The sequence below is a fragment of the Haliotis asinina genome, chromosome 2 (assembly GCF_037392515.1).
Source record: "Haliotis asinina isolate JCU_RB_2024 chromosome 2, JCU_Hal_asi_v2, whole genome shotgun sequence".
Taxonomy (NCBI): domain Eukaryota; kingdom Metazoa; phylum Mollusca; class Gastropoda; order Lepetellida; family Haliotidae; genus Haliotis; species Haliotis asinina.
Window position 1 is genome coordinate 58,560,216 of NC_090281.1, and position 21,471 is coordinate 58,581,686.

The window sequence follows — 21,471 nt, forward strand, 5'->3', positions numbered from 1 at the left end:
TGTTGTGCAAGAGCGTGTTGTGAACGTAAGACATTGTAGCTGATCATTTCTTTCACAAATTCGTAATTGGCAAGTTGGGAATGCTGCGCGATTTATCGATATAAGTCTCTCTGAACTATCACTGTCCGTCGTATTTCATTTTGTCGTTCTGGCTATAGTTAGTGGGACTGTAGTCTCCACAAGCAACCTCTTCAACTTTATCCCAGGTAAATCCTATCTTGGCATTCAGTTACGCAAATGCTTGTTGTTTTTGACAATATGTTGGTAGTGTCCGTTTTTTGTAAAATTCATGTTTTCGTGGAATACAAACAGTTTAATGTGGACGGTGGTGGTGACTGTTGCTGTTCCTTGAAGAAAGATACTGGAGATGTTTACGGGCTTCTATGGTAACAAATCCTGCCTTGACCTCCATTTAGGCCATGTAAGATTCGTGTTTAGAACCGACCGGAAGTAATGGTGGAGTTGTCCCTTGTCAGCGTATGAGCCTCGTTATTACTCCAGATGAAATCTCTCAGTGATTAATGCGCCTTTCTTGATTGATACTTCTCTTGAACACAGTTTTAACCTCATGCGATAACTTGGTTTGATTCGTTGAGATATTTATCGACTTGTGGCACAGGTGTTTATGAGTAAGATGAAAAACAAACCACAGCAGTTCTGTTTGTTCACAATGACTTTCTTACAAAATATTTTTAAACTTATAAAAAAAAGTTAGACAGACGTGTACAAATTACAATGATAATCATGTTCTACAGAACACAGAACTCCGAATCACAATGAACATAAACAGTGTCATTTTTTAAAAAATGAACAGGAGATACACAATATGAAAATAGAATCTCGAATTTAACCCCTTGTTAGCGTCAAGCATGCATAAATATCATGTTGACCTATACACAATTCATAACAACAAAGATAGAGCTGTAGACATATTTGCCAACTATCAGATATATTGCAATGCTACTCTACACATGACACGGACATGTCAATATAAGAAAAGTCGAATAGAGCAGAAAAAGATTTTGAAAATATTAGAGTCCAATTTGCAGTAGTTATGGTAGGAAATAGTCCCCCGTTGTTAGCTGCGTCATTGCACTGTTATATTCGAGTTACAGTGTATATTCGAGCTTGTCAGTGTACGTTAATTGTTGGGTTCTGATGTAAGTGTATCAATACTAGTCATGCTAAGAGAACACCCAGAACACTCACTAAACTGTTACAAGTTTTCCCCGAGTATTGTATATGTAAATCCAGTATTGTAAATCTTAAAATCAAACACAAGGGAAGCGACAAAGTCGGGAATTGCGAACTTCAGGCAAACAGCCTAATGTTTTGAAAACCAAATCGTGACTGAAGCTAATTAAGATTTTCTTTTGTCTTGAAATTGAGTATTTTGACGGATATGTAAGCAACAATCAGTACACGTATACCTTGTACTGCCTGTCCATGTTCACCTTGAGGCCATTGAGTATTACAAGGTTACAGAACAAGGTTAAAAACAAAAAAATGAGCAATAAATGTGCACTGAGGAGAAGCGAATAAGACGCCAGGATTCGATACTGAATCCAGGACAAAGGCCTGTTCCTGGTCACAGAAAGTGTTCTATCACAGCTTTTCGTTGTAGAACACTGGGTTTTCTGTTCCTCCATTCACGTATGGCAGTGGTGGCTTCTCCGTGACCACACAGTCGAAGGTAGTGATGGTGGCGTATCTGCCGGTCCTGTCTTCTGGGCGGGCGGGTCCCCAACTCGGCGTTGCCTTGAAAGCCTTGGCCTAGATAGGGACATGGTAATGTGCATTAAACACCCAGTGACATGAGAGTGGCGAACACAAACATGAATGTGGCTCGCTTTTTAATCTATTCCCAGTCAGTGGTATTTTAGCAGTGAAAGAGATGATTCTAAATTACTCTGTTATTTGACATATGTTTCTGTGTACTTGAGCATCTGGCAAAACAAGCTACTTTAACATGGACGCACTATAGTTTGGAGATGTTCATCGAGGTGACTGTGTAACACATAAACAGTGACGTGAGCTTTGAGAATTTACGGTGCAGTTGCTCAGTGAGTGTTTGATCAGGGTTTTAGCACTCTTAATAAAAGGTTTATTTCATGGTTGACAATCATTATGTTCCAATGCATTTTACATATAGGCCAGGCATTACGATATATGTTTTATCTTTGTAGGGTGTCTTTGTTACGTGAATGACAAGTAATTTAAATTACAACAACCGCCCAACCTTCATCCCAACCCCACCCACCCCCGCAACCCACCCCCGCACCCCACCCCCACCCCTTCCATTTTTGCAATATATTTACCGCGTCGAATACGGTTAATGGTATCATCACTTGTTGACAGAAATCTAGAAACGCATACTTATAACACAATCTAAGGTTAATATTCAAATGCGTATCAAAGTAATATCTTTAATTTGAAGAACATATTATGCATCTCACAGGGAATCGCCGTATGGCCATATATTCTCCGATTGACCTTTGATAGTACCATGGTCGGTTGGCCTACACAAGTAATGAACGAGATAATGGTACAGTTTATTATCATTATGGAAAGGGTCCACTCACACTCAACTTAGTGATGATGACCATAATCATCTGATATGAGCATGCTGTTGGTGTGGATTTAGCCAGTATAGACGGACTAATTAATAATCATTATTTTCACGTGGAATCAAGTTACTGTATGAGTTCTTTTTAGATGAACTCCATTGTTTGTACTCACCGGTCCCAACCGGACGACCTGAATGATCATGATGATGATGATCCAGAGTATGGGTGACACAACCATGCACCACCCGAGTGCCTGGGCCCAGTCGGGGAACACATAGCTTCCATAGTAGGCAGGGATGTATTGGGTGGCCGACATCACCACGATGAACTGAAACAGCGAGAAGGACAGTGTAACATTGTTTAGCAGACGAAATGAACTGGAACAGACAGAAGGGCAGTATAACATAGGTTAGCCAACGAGATGGACTAAAACAGAGAGAACGGGCAGTGTAACATGGGTTAGCAGACGAAATGAACTAGGACAGTGAGAAGGGTAGGGAAACATGAGTTAGCAGGCGAGATGAACTAGAACAGTGAGAAGGGTAGGGAAACAAGGGTTAGCAGGCCAGATGAACTAGAACAGTGAGAAGGGTAGGGAAACATGGGTTAGCAGACGAGATGAACTAGAACAGTGAAAAGGGTAGGGAAACATGGGTTAGCAGGCCAGATGAACAAGAACAATGAGATGGACAATGTGACAATAGATACCTGCAGAAATGGGTTAAGTATACCTGTAACATCCGATTAAAATTCAGGAAAGATTAGGTGACGTGACTCATCTGGTATAAAATACATACCGGTAGTAAGTTACATAATTATATTACTACTTACCACAATCACCACAGGTGTGAGAAAGAGCCAGTTGGCGAGCCAATAGATGTTGGGCTTGCTGCCGACCATCATCTCGATGTCACACATGAAGTTCCTGAAGCCTAGGGAGAGTCAACATTAGGATAACCAAGAAAAACATTTGACCATTTGACAACTGACAGAACTATAGAGCGACTTTGAATAGCAGAATAATAATTTGCGGTGAGGTTTGAGTGACGAAAACGTCAATTTGAAATCACATATATGCATCCATATTTTTATTTCCTTGCTTCTGCTTGTCACTCACCATAGACATACATGATGCATATTATCTCCGCAAGGGCCACCAGCATCAGGTTGTAGCTGCCGGAATACCAATCCATCAGTTGTAGCATGTAGATACCACCCTAGAAAATACATTTTGTATGCTTGTATAACTGCAACATCCTGATACAGATAGTACAATTGTAATATTAAAGCAAAAGACTTCAGACCCAGATAGTCATAATAGCTCCATTCTGTGGAGCCCTACACACCTTCTGAGTCGGACAATTATGGCATCACACAATACGATAGTTTCCACGAGTTCAACGCAACTATTACGATGTGAGGGAGCATCTTTATAGATTTAGTGAGTCAGGACTTGCCTTTGTGAATTGAGGCAGCACATTTATAGATTCAGTGAGTCAGGACTTACCTTTGTGACTTGAGGCAGTGAGCTAGGACCTACCTTTGTGAATTGAGGCAGCACGTTTATAGATTCAATGAGCTACGATTTGCCTCTGAGACATGAGGCACCACTTTCATAGAGTCAGTGAGCTAGGATTTACCTTTGTGACTTGAGGCAGCACGTTCATAGATTCAGCGAGCTAGGACTTACCTTTGTGAACTGAGGCAGCACGTTTATAAATTCAGCGAGCTAGGACTTACCTTTGTCAACTGAGGCAGCACGTTCATAGATTCAGTGAGCTAGAACTTACCTTTGTGACTTGAGGCAGCCCGAGAATGAAACCAACGAGGCAACAGAAGAGAGTGAAAAGTGTCTTGTGTTTCCGGAGGAACGTCGGGAAGACGTCGGAGATGCCACTGATGACGGTCTCCATCATGACGAACTGTGCACACAGAGAGCAGTGTACGCGTTAACGCAGAATTATGCGTTTTTCACGCAAGAAAACCACGCAGACGCGCGCATGTTTTGCACACATACATTCTGATCTACTTATTTTTAAAAAGTAAATTAACTATATTTATATGCCGCAGTATCGGACGTGTATGCAAGAGACGAAATACTTGGACTCCCGGAAGTGTATGATATCATAAGACTTTAACCTTTTTAACAAAGCATTTAGTGTGGCCATTCCGCATATCCTAAGGTATTTAGTTCGAAGCAGATGCCAAGCATCCTTTAATGAAATACAATGAACTTAATATTTAACATTTTCAGATGATGAGATGATCTAATAGCTATTGCACCTGCTTTCATGGACATGTGTTTCAACATAGTCGTTATGATCCACAGATTTGAATCACTTTGGTTTACTTTGCCATATTAATGTGAAAAATATCTCAGTATAACATTTCAGGTTATAGCAGAGGCAAATGGGAAGTGCTGTGTATTTTAGAGTAGGTGATGGAGAGGTAGTACCTGACTGTCAAGTCCAAGCGTCAGCAGCATGAAGAAGAACAGGAAGGCCCAAAGGGAAGACACCGGGAGTTGTGCAATGCCTTCTGGGTAAGCAATGAACGCTAAGCCGGGACCTATTTGAATGAAAATACAACTTTGGAAATAATCTTTTTCTAATTAATTGAGTGACCTAGACAACACGCTGCTTTGAGCGTGTTTCATTAACAATACTGTGTCCTAGAGGGCACCTCTTATGCGAAACACAAGGCACCAAGAATCTGGATCATTCGACTTTGGAATTAGTACCATCGACCCGAGATAATGTCAAAATTAGATAGATTGTTCACTTCGCAGTGTGGGTGAAATTATGCTGATGTGAAACTAAATAATAAAGCATTCATTCACTCACTGTTGCAGCATGAATGGTTCTGATATTTTTATGTTAACCGGATAAAAGTATTTTAATGTTTGAAACAAAAAAAATGACCTATTATGTTATGAAATTCTCTCATAACCTTTATATGGTGGCCAATGCATTTTACCAAGGTAACATTGTATTTATACCTATAAATGTGTCGGGTGAGAATACAGTAAACAAGGGTGGGTCACTGTGTATTGTGCGTTGAATCGTGTGGTTGGTCTTCTTGGCTGTGGTTTGTGTTGATGACTGTGTGTGGTTGTCGTGGCCTGTATTGACGACTGTGGGTGATGATTGCAGTCTGTGAATGTCGGTGTGTTGACGATTGTGGGTGATTATTGTAGCGTTTTTTGGCGATGTATGTGTGTACGTGTGACTACCACACATGAATATCATGTATATGTTTGGGCACGAAGATAATGCGAATACGGCAGCGGTGCACACGTTACCCGTGTCAACAACGCTCTCCACTGGTCTGTTTGTGATGTGAGCCATGAACCCAAGCAGTGAGAAGATGGCAAACCCGGCAAAGATACTGGTTCCACAGTTGATCAGCGCAACGATAACAGCGTCACTGCAAAGATATCATAATGGCTATGTGAGTGAGTGCGTTAAAATCGGACGTCGCATCACCACTATATCAGCCATATAAGTATGTAGGCGAAATCAACACAAATCCATAGGTTCAACATATATACAAAGTCGTATCTATCTATCTATCTATCTATCTATCTATCTATCTATCTATCTATCTATCTATACAGTCGTGACCCGTTTATCCGAACCTCAGATATCCGGAAAACTCGCCTTCCGAACGAAAATTCCTTAGAACGAAATCACAACGTTGTAAAATTACTCACCAATCCGGAAATCCGGTTTCCTTAACCGTACGGTCATTTTCACATACAAAACACTAAATTATATACAGAGAGAGAAAGAGAGAGAGAGAGGGAGAGAGACTAGCGTCCAACAGAAACGCTACCAAATATTTGTCTGGTCCAAAACAAACCTCAAGTAAAATACGGTAATATTAAATGTTCTGTTGTGAAAATCAATAATTCAGCAACAGTATTTACTAGATAACAAGAAGAAAAACGACGCAGATAGTGATCTAATATCACATGAATGACATTGGGGTGCATTATCCAGTATTCGATCACCAATGCAGAATCGACAGGGAGCTTTTATAGCTTTCTGGGCAGCACATATTGTCATCACCACTTGCAGTGATGCAGGCCCTAACACGGCGTAGAAATAAGTAGGCAAATCTTCTGACGTCTTGATTAGAGATCCGACGCTATTCCCTTTGCAGGGCAGCTGCCAAAGCGTTCATCGCCAATGACCGATTTTGGCGTTTCCAGAAATATGACGACCCTGCTGTTCCCAAAGGTCCTCATTTGGGGAAAGACCTCGAGGAGCTGGAACTAGCTTTCGTCATTAAAGTTCATTCATTAAAGTGTTCACTGGGAATAGACATGTTGTGTTCGAGAGATCTGTTTTTAGCTATTTTCAACCAGACTGACAATTATTATGACATTATTTACAGTCGTTTTTATTTTGATGGTGCTTCTTTTGGCTGCTAGTTTAAGTTTAGAAAGGTGAGGGTATGGGCTGACTCGAACCAGTACTCACCGCTGGCAGTTGTTCTTGAACTTGTTGTAGCTGGACATGGTAAGCAAACCACCCCATGCTGGCCCAAGGGAGTAGAAGATCTGTGAAGCTGCATCTCCCCATACCTACAGTGCAAGGACAATGCACAGCTACACTGAACTACCAAAACTACAGTGGGTGACTTTAGTTTTACGCAGTTATCACTCTGGGCCTGACAATCTAGTGACTGACACTGTGAGCATAAGAGTACAACAAGGTCCAGTGTAATGACAGATTATTACAGTCATGTAGTGACAGCCATATTTATGATATGATCGGGATTCTTCCGCAGTATTATGACGCCATGAACAGCTGCAAGCTTCCAGCATTGTGCTGATGTGAAGAATCAGCCCAGGAGTCCCGTTACAGCTTTACTTCCTGACACAAACAGAGGATGGATTAACTTGTGGGGTTACGTTTGAACTGGAGATATAGACACAGTTTTGTATGGACTTGGAAGTGAGACAGTGGGATACACAATACAAAATAAATAGAAGAGATACATAACGGCTACGGATTGGGACGAAATGATATATGCAAACGGTTAATTGACACTTGTGGCTATTTATTGATCATACAGAGCTACGGACTGAGATGTGGTCAATGTGGTCACTACAAACGCACAACCCGGAGAATTGCACACAGACCGGGATGAGACGAATGCTCACCTTTGCGTTCTTCAACTTCTCTGGGATGGGAATCATATAGAACTCGATGCCCTTTTCATACCCAGGCAGGGTAAGGCCTCTCACCAACAGGACGATCAGGATGACGTAGGGGAAGGTGGCGGTGAAATACACGACCTAGAACACATGCAGGGGGTGAATTCCGCATTAGGCAACATTAGACAGAGAGATATCACTGATTTAGTGAGCGGGTTGGGTTAAGGCTTCTTTAAAAGGTGGGCGGTGTGGTTGCCTTGTGCAGACACCCATTTTAGCAGTATTCTAGCAAACACAGCGAAGGACACCAGAAATGGGTTTCACACTTCACCCATGTGCGGAATGGAACCCGGCGTTTTGGCGAGACGAGCAAACGCTCTAACCCCTAGGCTACCACACCGCCTCTGTAACGGTTGTACAAGCGTGGGGTAAAGCGGTAGTGGCTCATTTAGCGTCGTAATCGCTCTCGTTAAAGGTCACATGCAACGTAAAACACAAGTTTGCAGATTCTGATACCTTTAGGTATGCACTTACCGAAACAAATCATGAAAAGTGCCAATTCAGTCTATAAAGTTGAAAAAACGCGATGAAAATAAAGCCCGCGAAATCGGAGTTCAAACGATTCACTAAATTTCCCCCAGCGCTGGGGGGGGAAACTGGTTTCAACAGCTGCGCTGCGCCCATAACAGTGAATAGGTTCGCGGAGCTTGAAACAGTGTGCATGCTCGGAGTATGAGGTCGTGAGCAGTAGTCTAATCTTGGTTGTGTACACAAACAAGTAAATAATCTACTCGTTACATAAAAAACTTGTTGACTGTAGTAAGTCAGCCTCTGTCACAGAGAAAGCTCAATGTCTGGTTTATTGACACCTGTATGTCTGCCTACCTGTCTGCTAAAGACAATATAAAATAGACAGCTTCAGTCTTTGACCACATGCAATTTGAACTTGACACTATACGCCATAAACAAAATAAACTGATTTATGACTCGTGCACCCGGGCCCTGTCTCTGTCGCCATTATGTACTTAGACAGGTGTGGTACGTGTACACATGACATGGTTTTGTGACTGTGGGTTGCAAACAAACTACAGCCATTTCTGTCGGATGACTGAATTTGACGGAAACTGGTGCAAACTCTTGTCAGTTTCAAGTCCTGCTTTGTACTTGGACGAATGACACTTTCTAGTCACGCAGTAGTTCACCATCTGTGCTGAGTTGATTTTTGATTTGATCGAACTCAAATTCAGAGAACGTGCTTTTACAAAACCCCACATCTCTATATACATTCTCTATGGATAACAGCTTCTTCTAGTGTAAATGATTTTGTTTGACAACGGTATATCAAACGATGCATCAAGTACAATAAAAGAATCTTACTTTCTTGTGACTAGCCATACTTATAAAAGGAACATCAAACAGATCATCTTTCTGTACACACAATGAGCCTCAGCATATCAGCAAAAGAAACAGCCAATCGGAAGTCGTCGTTACCCTTGAGTGCACAGCCACCCGCTATGACTGGGTTCGGTCTCCCGAGGGCTTCATTTCGAAGGAAGTAAGCCCAAGTACAAAATATTGCACTTTTGAATCCCGACTGTAAGCTTATAATTTTGTTTATTTGTGTTTTAACAAGCAGCAATGTATATTAGGCGTCATGAACAAGTGATAATTGTGTTTTGATTGTGTTTGATTTTTTGGTTGCATGTGACCTTTAACGTCCATATACCTTGCCGGATGACTTGACTCCCTTCATGAGACAGAAGAAGATCAGCATCCAGGCGAAAAACAGGGTGATAGCGTTCTTCAAACTAAAACCACCCATGTCTTCGAAACCATTGGCTTCATGAACACGGAGAACGTAGCGTCTGCAAGAGGAATGTCATTCAAGATATGTGTGTACATCTTGTTTCCATCGTAATACAAAAGGCTATATGAACATAGGTCTTACCCATGGCATTGTCATTGTGTACACATTAAGTCAGTTCACGTCAATCATCACTGTAGAGAATCTGGGAAATCATTACAAACAAGCCAAGAAAAGTTATCTCCCTTTAGTGACTAAATATGGGATGCGCCTTGAAATTATTAACGCCGAATTCAGCAATACTCTAGCTGTATGACGATGGTCATAATCGACTCTTACTCCCAATATTCTGCGCTGGCCGTTGTGTATTTGATCATGCAGCTCTTGGTGATATCGTCCTGTATCATGGTGGAGTTGAGCTCAGTAACGTTGGTCAGGGTGGTGTTGTAGGCTTCAGAGATGTTGCTGAGAAGGCCTGCTACGCATGGCTCCTTGTAAATCTCGTCTGTCGTGAGAAGAAATATCACAAGTAACCTATGTTGGCATGACACCATGTTTCAGGATTCGAAAACTCCCGTGTTGACGAGATGAGGTTTCAGTACCCCATGTAATCTGATTTGCGTAACATTTAAACTAGCTATTACTGAAAAATAGAATTACAGATTTGTCAGCAACAACAAAACTCGGTCTCAAAACAGAAAAACAAAGTAAAATCAACTCTGTTGAATGAGAGTGTGGAAGAGTAGCAAATGGCATTGGCAAACACATCCAATTGTTCTGTCCCATAACGATGTTTGAAAGAATGAATTGTTTGAAAGTTGTGTCATTGATATAAATATAACCTGGTGTAGCTAGTGGCTTGCAATGGCTGTATGACCCCCAGGGAGGTGAGATTGATAATACGATGTGCCGATGAGACATGCCTCCAAATATCGAGGGAAACACAACAGCGCCTTGACCATGTACTGGTTGGGTTAATATGTGCGCTACATAGATATTTTATAATAAATAATACCTTTGCTGACTGGTGCTCTTATGATGATAATGTCATTATATCTTATATGCTTGGAGGTGTACCCGACTGTTTCTCGGACATTCCATTCAAAACATGGAGAGATAGTATGTTCCACATAATATAATTTAGCACACTATTTTATGAATGGTATCATCTTTTTAACCTCACTTCACTGAATGGTTATTATGTATTGTTGCCATTTGAATTACAATCATATGTGTGTCCATGTATAATGTTATTGAATAACCTGTAATCTTCAATGCAGGAAGAAATAAACAAAATTTATCCATTTGTCAAGGCTATGTACGTGTGTCCTACTGCACATTCCTGATGTTGGCAACACGCCTAGCACATATGTGCAATTACTTACATACTGAGCTTTATAATATGTTAAAGATCATCATGTTGATTATTGGAACCGCGTCATTTTAGTGTCCACAAAGTGTCCGTAGCGTTACGCCATTCTCAATCCCATGAGACGGTAGGTGTGACGATGCGTAAAACAATATTCACTCACTCATATTCTACAGGGGCCACGAGGTAGCCTGAATAAAGCGTCATGCCGAAGACATTGGTTTGATTCGCCATATGGGTACAATGAGTGAAGCTCTTTTCTGGCGTCCCCATCGTGATATTGCTGGAATATTGCTAAAGGCGGAGTAAGACCATACTCACTCACTCACTCACTCGTAAAACCATGATATATATAGTATAACGTTACGATGGGTTGCAACAACGAACGGTTTGTGGATCAGTACGCAGGTATATATAAACAGAACATCAGTTAGTTGGTCTTTACCAAACAATGTCATTGTTTTGTTGTCCTCGTCCATGCTATTCAGATCAGGGTAAGCCTTCGTCCTGCACGCGAAGGTGTTCCAGGTATTGTTGCACGTCTCCCAAGGAACCGTGTCGTCGAGGTTGACGAAGCTGACGAACATGTAGTAGATGGAGTACATGATGATGACGTTGTAGTAGATGCACACCATGCCGCTGATGGTCAACATGCCGAAACCAATACCTGTGTTGGACATTAAGGAGAAGAAGTGAGACCGAACTTGCAGTCATAGTGTTACGGTGTGAATTAGGAAATTGAAGCGGAATGGCTCATGGAGACAACAAGCTGTTCCAAATTCAAAACATTAAGGAGAAGAAGTGAGACGGAACTTGCAGTCATAGTGTTACGGTGTGAATTAGGAAATTAATTCGGAATGGCTCATGGAGACAACAAGCTGTTCCAAATTCTGAAAAATATTGCAATCAGCACAATGTGAAATTTCATTGCAGGCACTTCTACTCCAGCAACACAATGATGACAGACAATACAGACAATCGTGCATTGCAGAAACTAAAGACAATCATGACAGACAATAAAGACAATCATGACAGACAATAAAGACAATCATGACAATCAATATGCACAATAATAACAGACTATAAAGTCAGTCATGGCAAACAATAAAGACAATCATGACAGACAATAAAGACAATCATGACAGACAATAAAGACAATCATGACAGACAATAAAGGAAACATCAAACACATCAGATAACTAAATAAAAACTGGGTCAAATGGGTGGCACTAGCAACAAGATGATATGTCAGTTGACAAACGAATGTCCGTAATTTGACTACTGCCCAATGGATTGCAACTGGCTCTTGAATCATTGTACTGTCGGAGTGATTTCCGTGCTTCACGACGGGTATCAAATACTCAAGATGCACATCACTGTCCTCGAATCACCTTCGTGTGGCGTTCTTTCAGCAGCTTTGAGCAAACAAAAAACCGTCATATCACGAAACTTCTCGAACGATCAAGCCTGCGACTTTCGTTTTTATAAACGAGGGTGTCAACTCTGTTCACACGTTATTCGTTTGCAAATCAAGCCAGTGTTAAAGTCAGCATTCGACCTTGTACGAACGCTTCAATCAAGTGCTGCTCCAAGTCTTCCTGTAAGTCAAAGCTACTAAGCCTTTTCACGACATCCCCTCTTCACCCTTTTTGTGCTGTATTTAATAATAATCAAGTGCAATTATCATATTTTATCATCGGAAGAACTTCCAGCAGAAGCAGCAGTAGCAGATGCAGATGTGATAGCCACCTTTAACTCACCTGTAAAGGCAGGGCTGATTTTCCACACCGTGATGGGGCCTTCAGAGGCGAACTGCCCCAGGGCCAGCTCCAGGTAGAACAAGGGCAACCCAGCGAAGACCAACATGATGAGGTAGGGGATGAGGAAGGTGGCTGGAACAGATCACACACGCCCACTGAACTTTACTTGACGAAAATATCTCCCGGTATTGTACTGAACAGCAAAAGTAACACAACTCTGGTTAGTGTAGAAACAGAACACATAAACATGAACGATTCTTTTATGAGATTTCATTTTTTAGAAACTTGCGGTTCGGTTGCTGTCAAGTGTCAGCTGACTCACTGACACCTTAGAACGCAGCCCCAAAGTGTGAACCTATAGATGTAGTAGATAGAATGCACAAATGTACATTGATCAGTTCTACAGATTCTTAGTATCGGTGTAAACATCCGTTATAGGGAGCAGAATGTATGTAACGTCTTACACTGACGATGTCATTTAAGCTCATTTCTCAGTGTATGTATTCTGCACAGACCACCATATCATCTCTGTTTATATATCCTGAAATATCATCTCTGTTTATATATCCTGCAATACCGTCCCAGTTTATATATCCTGCAATATCATCTCCGTGTATAAATACTGCAATACCGTCTCCGTTTATATGTCCTGTCATTTCCTCTCAGTTTATATATCCTCCAATATTATCGCAGTTAAATATCCTGCAATATCAACCGAGTTTATATCTCCTGCAATATCACCTCAGTTTATATATTCTGCAATATCATCCCAGTTTATATATCCTGCAATACCATCTCCGGTATATATATATGATGTACTGTATATGATATGCCCTGTACTATCGTCTCCGTTCATATATCCTGGAATGATCATAAACAGATATCCAACACTGACGTACACTGCAACAAGCTACAACATATCTAGGCCGAGTGTGCTCATATTTGTACTTTTTTTAATTCCCTTCACCCTACAGTGATTTCGACGATTAAAATGAAACTTAATACTTTTAGAGGAGATTTACAGGTAATGCATCCATATAGCCAATGTAAGAAAAAGCATCAGTCGCTTTGTTCCACTCACCATACACACTGTAATGCCTTCAAGCAGTCGTAAAGGTGTTGATGTGAGTCTAGTTTATGTTTGACCTAATTCTCTGCCAGGTATTCGTTTCTATTGTCTGATACATGTGTTTGTAAACCACCATATATCACCCTAACTGTTTGACATATAAAACGTGGATCTGTTAGCTTTCGCCATGTTTCACTCATATACACATGTATATCGGTGTAACGACAGTTGAGACTTTGCGGCTATGGGTCTGTACCAGTTTATGGAGACAATTCATTGAACGAGTGACTGTCAGATTTTGATACAATATTTGACCCAGACAGCTGCCGCCACACCCGACATTATGTGGCAATTTCAGTGGACGTACGTTAGACAGAACGTATAAGTTTTGGACTTTTTGTAAGTCGATATCAGCAGTACATGTATGCACTACGGCTGGGACGGTCCAAATTGTCTACCCGGGTACTTCAACCCATATTGCCCCACCCTACCCGGATACCCGTTATGGGTTTTTCCTGACATCAAAATTGTAAGAAATGGTAATTAATTTATTCTTCGGTTCAGGGGCTAAACTTTCCAGTTTTTAATGCCTTAACAATATATGTCCTTCAAAACAGGTGACTGCAAAGTATGTCTAAATCTTCAGGGATAATACGTTTTAATCATGACAGAATAACATATTACATTGTTTACTGTATCAGTCACATAATCTAAACGTGTCAAGATACTGAGACGAGTCCAACTCATTACCCACCCGGGTAACACTTCCGCCCGTATCCCCTCTAAAAATTTCTTCCGGCGGCATTTTTGAATATGTATTTCAATATGTTTAGATACAATTTTTTTTAAAAAGTTAAAACCCTTCGTTACCATATAAGGAATGTATATTCTGGTGATATCATTTGTTTAAAATGTCCAGGAAGTCTTTCCCCCAACCCGTCCCAGGTATTCGGGCTACTCGTCCCAGCCTGTAGTATGGACACTATAGTCTGTTTGCGATGAAATTTACACGTACCGATGAATGTCAATTTAAACAAAATGGTAAATCAAATAAAATGAAACTAAGATTGCGTGTCTTCATAATTTTGCCAGTCGATGATTTTTATTCATCTTATGATAAGAAAATGCTAAACAAGCGAGCATCGATTCAAATCACTATTATTGGTTTGTATTACAATGGGGTAAGCCCTGTACTTGGAACAGTGAAACAAATGCATGTACGGTAGGTGATAAGCGTTAACTTTGACCAACCCTACTTGTTCTCGGTGTTTCAGTTAATGTGAAACCAGCGATAAATGGTATAGTTCTTCCAAACCAAGGACCGAAACATGTTTCAGTGGATCCGCGTACGAGTATTGGACACAACATGGTAATTTGTCTTTAGCACCACACGTACCTCCTCCGTTTCTGTAGCACAGATACGGGAACCTCCACACATTGCCGAGACCGACAGCGAACCCTATACAGGATAGCATGAAGTCCATCTTCCGGCTCCAGTTGCCGCGCTCTTGTGTCTCCTGGCGACGGAAGCATCATGAGTAAGTGAGTTGGCGTAGGGTTTAACCTCATACTTAATAGTATTTCTCTCATGTGACGATGTGCATGTGTATGTGTGGATGTTTGTACCAGCCCAGCCAAAGTTGGTTTTAGCGCTAGCTCAATAAGATGCCATGCTGCAGTTAAGCATGAAAACCCCACTCAGACACATTATACTGACTCCTACCCGACCAGTCCTTGTTTAATCCATTAATGCAGTACGCCAGGCAGGGAACAAGAAGTACCATATTTGAAAGTCTTTTGGTGTGACGCGGACCCGAATTGAGCCCGCGGACGCTCTAACAACTACACCACGGAGGCGGTGCGTGAGTGAGTGAATGTTAGTATCGCATTGCATATTTGTACCAATGTTCAAAACGTGGTTGCCATAAACTTTCATTCCATTTTCCTTTCAATACAAAGTATACACAAAACAACTAGAGATATTGAAATCTCCATCAACCCTAAAGTGACACTTGATGACGCTGATTAATGAGTGTATTGCCAGACCATACGCCACAAGTATTGCCGTGACATGGTCACTCAGTTTTTCTAACAGCGACTGATGGTCGACACTTTACTGCAGTCCAGGCCAATCCCCAGTCACCACTCAAGGCGTTTCCCAAGCACAGCCATCCTGCTCGCCGCCGTACCCACATGAACAGTTGGAATATATGCTAACAGCAAGAATAATGACAATTAAGTGATATAGGCGTATCGACGTCAAGACTGATAATTAGCCTTTAGAACTACATTTCATTCGAACAATGGCTTTGTTGAATCAGTCGTTTTGACAGGGTGAAGAAAAGCCAAGTTCTCCGGATATCAACTTGACTATTGCAATTCGTGCTATTTTTGGGTGCAGGTACTAACATCGTTTTCAAGCATGTCGAGGTCATCATATGCTTGATAATGGTATTAGTACCTACATCGAAATATCGCACCCACTGCAGTAATGAAGTTGACTATCCATAGAGTGAGTGAGTGAGTTGAGTTTTCCGCCGCAGTCAGCACTATTCCAGCGACGGTCTGTACATAATCGAGTAAATAATTGAGTCTGGACTCAACAAAGGACAACCAAAAATGAAAACGTTCGTTCCTAATTGCATCCGCGAAAGCGAGTTAAGTTTGGTACGCTCGACTTCCCAGCGTAGACACCTGATTGGATAAGAAGTCAGCTAAGGGAGGTAATATCTGACCGTTCTATACATGGTGAAGATTTATAGTAATGTATACACTGGAGATATCGAAGATGAATGCATGTATATGCTGATAATGCCCCAGGTGGATTATTAAATTATCTGCGTGAATCATGAGGTTGCCATATCCCGGATGGGTTGATTTATACAACAAGACGTTTACTGTGATGAATCAAGGACACCAGCTGATCGTGCTCTCCTTTCAACAATGTAATGATATTTAAAAAATACAGTTCGTTCTACCACCATGTATAGTGTAATAAAACACACTTTCGCCTTGAACTATTATAGTTAAAGCACGAGGATGTGCACGTCCGAGTGCTTTTACGCACAGGCAAACTGTAGCGCAAGTGGGGTTGCGCAGCGTAGAGAAAATGACCAGTATTTAAATATGCGAGCGAAGCGAGCAAAGGTTGGCAACGCACTTCCCTCGCTTCGGTTCAAAAACTATTTTTCATGTCTAAACAAAATATCGCCACCATCAAAGGTACACTCCCATTTCCTCACTAGGTTGTACTCTCCGATTTCCAACCCCATATTTAATAATTACTCACGTCAAATATGTTTTATCGAACATTTTAAGCGCCACTGTTGGTACACCAGAACGTTCTTCGCCTCCATTACCCCTGCCAGCTTCCGGTTCAAAGCAGTGATGGAACAAGTTATTCTTCCGTATGGAATACATAAAGAGTTACCTCCCATGCTTCATACGCCCACTACGCCAGAAGTGTGTTTATTATAGAATAAATGTTACAAAAGATCTAACAATAACGCCGACACTTAAGACAAATACATATGGAATACTGTAAGGGACATTCTCGCGATCTCGACCTTTGGAAGCAAGCCTTAAAAGCCAAAAGTGCGAGAACGCGAGATTTTGGCCAAATCTCGCGTTCTCGCGATCTCGCATTCTCGTGTTTTTGGTACAGAGCATGTTTCTGTCAAAAGTCGATAACACGAGAATGCGACATTTGTACATGCTGTCAAATCTCGCAATCTCGCAAACTCGACTTGTCAAATAAGGCCACAAAAACACGAAATCGCGAGAACACGAGAATGCGACATACAATCCAACAGAATCATGATAAAATTAGGCAGTATGGTGTATCTTTATTCTTGCTTATTCTTGTTCCTTCACTCCGTTGATCCGGAAGCTGGCAGGGGTAATGGAGGCGAAGAACGAACTGAATACCTCGAGTGGCGCTTAAAATGTTGAATAAAACATAACATAACGTGAGTAATTATTAAATATGGGGTTGGAAATCGGAGAGTACAACCTAGTGAGGAAATGGGAGTGTACCTTTGATGGTGGCGATGTTTTATTTTGACATGAAAAATACTTTTTGAACCGAAGCGAGGGAAGTGCGTTGCCAACCTTTGCTCGCTTCGCTCGCATGTATGAAGACTGGCCATTTTCTCTACGCTGCGCAACCACATTTGCGCTACAGTTTGCCTGTGTTTAACGTTATAATACTTCGCCCTCGTCCCAGTGCTTTAACGTTATAATAGTTTAGGGCGAAAGTGTGCTTTATTACACTATACATGGTGGTAGAGTGAACTGTATTTCTTTTCTAAGATGCCGTATTCAATAACTTCTAAGCCTAATTTCGATTAATCTTTAGCAGAAAACAACGACGGTCTCTGTGACCTAAATTAAGAATCCTCGCACAGGGCTAACTGACGCGCTGTACTTTTGACGTGTCAGCCCCCTACGTTAAGACAAAGGTTGCTAGAAAAACAAATGATGAACAGTTTCGTGATGGTTTATGTTCGGGTTAAATATCTTCTCTAGATCATTTTAATCACATCTGTGATTCTCTTAAACCATACAAGGCAATATGACCGCCTCATTTCTAATACCAAGGAAAGTTTAGATCAGTACATTCAGCTGAAGCTGACAAGTCAAGCGACATTCCACGATTGCATCGTGGGAATGTAAACATTGCAAACATGACCATGTCTCTGTAAGATTTTGAGTCTAACTACGAGACATTTTATACGTGGGAAAAAAAAACGTAATGTTAGCTGTCTGATGCAACTGTAAACCAAGAAACGGGATGCGACGAAGCAGTTTACTGTAGAAGGCTGTACGAGGCGATGGCAGCTGACATCCATCGTGACGTCGGTTACAATGTGACGTAATGCAAAAAACGTTCGATTACGAGGGGGCAGTCTGGAATAGCGCAGTGACGTGAACACATTGTGACGTAATGCAAAAAGTGCAGATTATCGTCTGATAAAGTATTGTCGGCGCCAGTGATCTTTCACCGAAGCATTTTAGAATCCACGTTACAGTTGTGAATAGCATTATGTTAACAAAGTAAAAACATTTGATAATATATTTCTGCTATTCTTATGCAATCTTATTCATGTGACCACCATCTGGTCATGTACCAACGGATTCGTGGGTTCCTGTAAGTGCACAAGGTCGTGTATTGCACATAAGGGGTTGCGACAACACGGAAATAGTCTGCACACAAAGTTGACTCCAAGGTTTTTACACCCGGACCCTGACACCTCAATCTCGCTGGATCACTAGCCTGGCGCTTTAGCCAGCTCGCCCATCACCACCTGTGACTGTAGCCGAACTTCTTCACTATTGTCAGGTAAAGGAGCTCAGGAGAAAGTCACACCAGCCAGGGTCACCACGAACGACAACAACGTCTGTAGAAAACACAAACGCCGTTTGGCGCGATGCCAGCATCTGGGCCTCTCCAGCCAGTGAAAGAAGGCACGAAATGCTGACATTTATGCATGTTATTGCCTTTATTGCAGGCACTATGTAGGTTCATTTCCATTTCATAGGGGTAGGTTTTCCATGGCCTGAGCATGGCGTTTAAAGACGAATTAACAACATTCCGTGCCCTTCAAGAAACGTCAAACGTTTACCCCAAGCGCTTTACCCCTAGACGTTCATATGACAGTATTATTACAGCGTCGCGCGCGTTTGACAGGTAACATAACACTTGCGTTTTGGCGAAAGGGAATTTATTAGAGACCCTGAGTAACATGAGATCTGTCATTATTAGTTATCGGTCTGTAGTTTCCTTTAAGTGAGTATCTGGCCATGCCTCGCGATGGTTCATTGACACAGGGTTAACGTTTTGATTAAACTAAATACTAAAATGTTTAACGAACTGTCTGCATAAAGATCTTAAAATGTTTTTATAAAACAATATACGATAAAACACATCACAGATAAATAGCTCCACAACAAACCGAAGAGTAGAGCATTAAGGACTTTATGCAACATATCTGGGAAAACCAACAAATACTTGTGAAATCCCCGAAGGCAAAAAACTACGGGCATCTCCTTACACGCCATACCGATGTCTTCCTCCAATGGGAGCAATGCTGCAGACACCGTCAAGGTGTAAGTTTGACAGTACTTTAACCAGGGACATACGCAACTACAGCAACACCCTAAAACGCTGATTTGGAAAGCAAGACGTCGTCTCCCTCTCATACACATGAGACACGAAACCTTTCAGTCGTCCTTAGCGCCACCCATTCACGGCCTTCTCTCAAATATAATGGAATTTATTTTCTTCTGTTCCGTTTTCAAATCCTGTATCCAAAACTTGTAAATGTATTTATGACTATATCCGTAACTATTAATTCTTAATAGTTTGGATAGTAGGGGGGTCGTTGGGTATTTAATCGGTATTTAAGCTGATGAAAAAACGTGACTTTATAGGATGTCATTTGATTTCCGCATTGTTTCTACGATACAACTGTGCTGCGCGCAACAGTCAGATTCTAAATGAATCTGTCTGAGTGTCAGAAAAAAGGGGAGCGTGATTGTGGATATACAATTCTCTGTGTGAGTGTATATCTTACATTCATGGACTAGTTGAAACAATGGTTATTCCATGATGGTTCGGAATTTAATTCAAAACGTAAAATCTCACCAATAAATAATAAGATAAAGTTGATGCCTAAAACCCTAGTTCCATCTTTTTCTTTAGAGGCATTTCTTTCAAAACAAATATGGGTGATTCTTTAAGCAATCCCCAATTCAATATTTTATTTATTTTTATTTAATTAGTTATATTTTCCAAATGTTCCGATTTTAGTGCACATATTTTTCAACAAATTAATATTGCTGACAAATGGACTCACCTCTCCAGCCATTTTGGGGGATCCTGTAACGATCCTCGTTTAACAGCGTGTAGGTAAAATCCGTCCTGCCCCGTCCTGCTACGGGAACCAGAGTGGTTGGAGCGGTACGTCGATGCGGGTGAGTGTCTACGCTTCGTTGCTTCTTGCCTGGACGACGAGTCGTGGATTGGTGACCTATTGGACGATGATTCTGAAACGTGCATATTCATAAATGAAGACCGTCAACTGGTAAAGGTTTATAGCTCGCTATCAACACGAGCTCGACAACCTGTCTTGGGGCATATTGTTACGGGAATGAAAGCGAAATAATGATAAAACGTAGCTATTAAAGTCCGTTGAATGTCTGCAACATATGAAAGAGGTTAGATCTATCAGCAGCGAGCTTGAGTGACTTTGCTTTTCAGAACCTGTGAAACAAGCGGCCATTGCTTCACAAGAGAACAATCAACCAATACAGATTCCGACTGGGAAAGTGAAACTATTGTGCAAAACGAAAAAACCAGCAACGTATAAAGTAACGTCCCGTAAAGGCATTCTTTACGTTAGTTAAGTCGCGTTAGTGTATGATATAAGCAACATTATGGCAGGGTCATGCAGGTACGTGACCGTGCATATTTCAAGTAATTACCACATGTCCATAGTAACAAGATGGTCCTGCTAACCGAGGTCAGTTTACATATGAAAACAAGTACCGCAAGGTGTTTTTCGTGGTTTCAATAGATTACCATTAAGTGTAGCAAAGGAACTTATCTGTGCCTCGATTCAGCTAGCTGGATACATTGACACTCAATGATTATTAAATGCCCAGTAGTGGGGTAGGCAAGTGGTTAAAGCGTTCGCTCGTCACGCCGTAGACTTGGGTTCAATTCTCCACTTGGAAT

The 21,471-nt window shown here is 41.3% G+C and overlaps 1 protein-coding gene across 2 annotated transcripts; it reads right to left on the reverse strand.

The window, feature by feature from the left end:
• Nucleotides 1–655: 655 nt before the first annotated feature.
• LOC137274004 (sodium- and chloride-dependent glycine transporter 2-like) lies at nt 656–21,040 on the reverse strand. 2 transcript variants are annotated; one of them, XM_067806954.1, is made up of 16 exons: nt 20,998–21,040; nt 20,591–20,780; nt 15,130–15,250; nt 12,665–12,796; nt 11,350–11,571; nt 9,875–10,040; nt 9,458–9,596; nt 7,738–7,872; nt 7,052–7,155; nt 5,869–5,993; nt 5,023–5,135; nt 4,358–4,489; nt 3,685–3,784; nt 3,399–3,499; nt 2,740–2,895; nt 656–1,773 (listed from the first exon to the last, which is right to left on the reverse strand). In XM_067806954.1, exons 2-16 carry the CDS (start codon nt 20,600–20,602, stop codon nt 1,606–1,608), a joined length of 1,926 nt encoding a protein of 641 aa, XP_067663055.1. In that variant the 5' UTR covers nt 20,603–20,780; nt 20,998–21,040; the 3' UTR covers nt 656–1,605. The 2 variants fall into 2 exon arrangements, with proteins under 2 accessions (XP_067663055.1, XP_067663054.1); XM_067806953.1 differs by lacking the exon at nt 20,998–21,040 and having other exon boundaries at nt 20,591–20,935.
• Between the last annotated feature and the right edge of the window lie 431 nt (nt 21,041–21,471).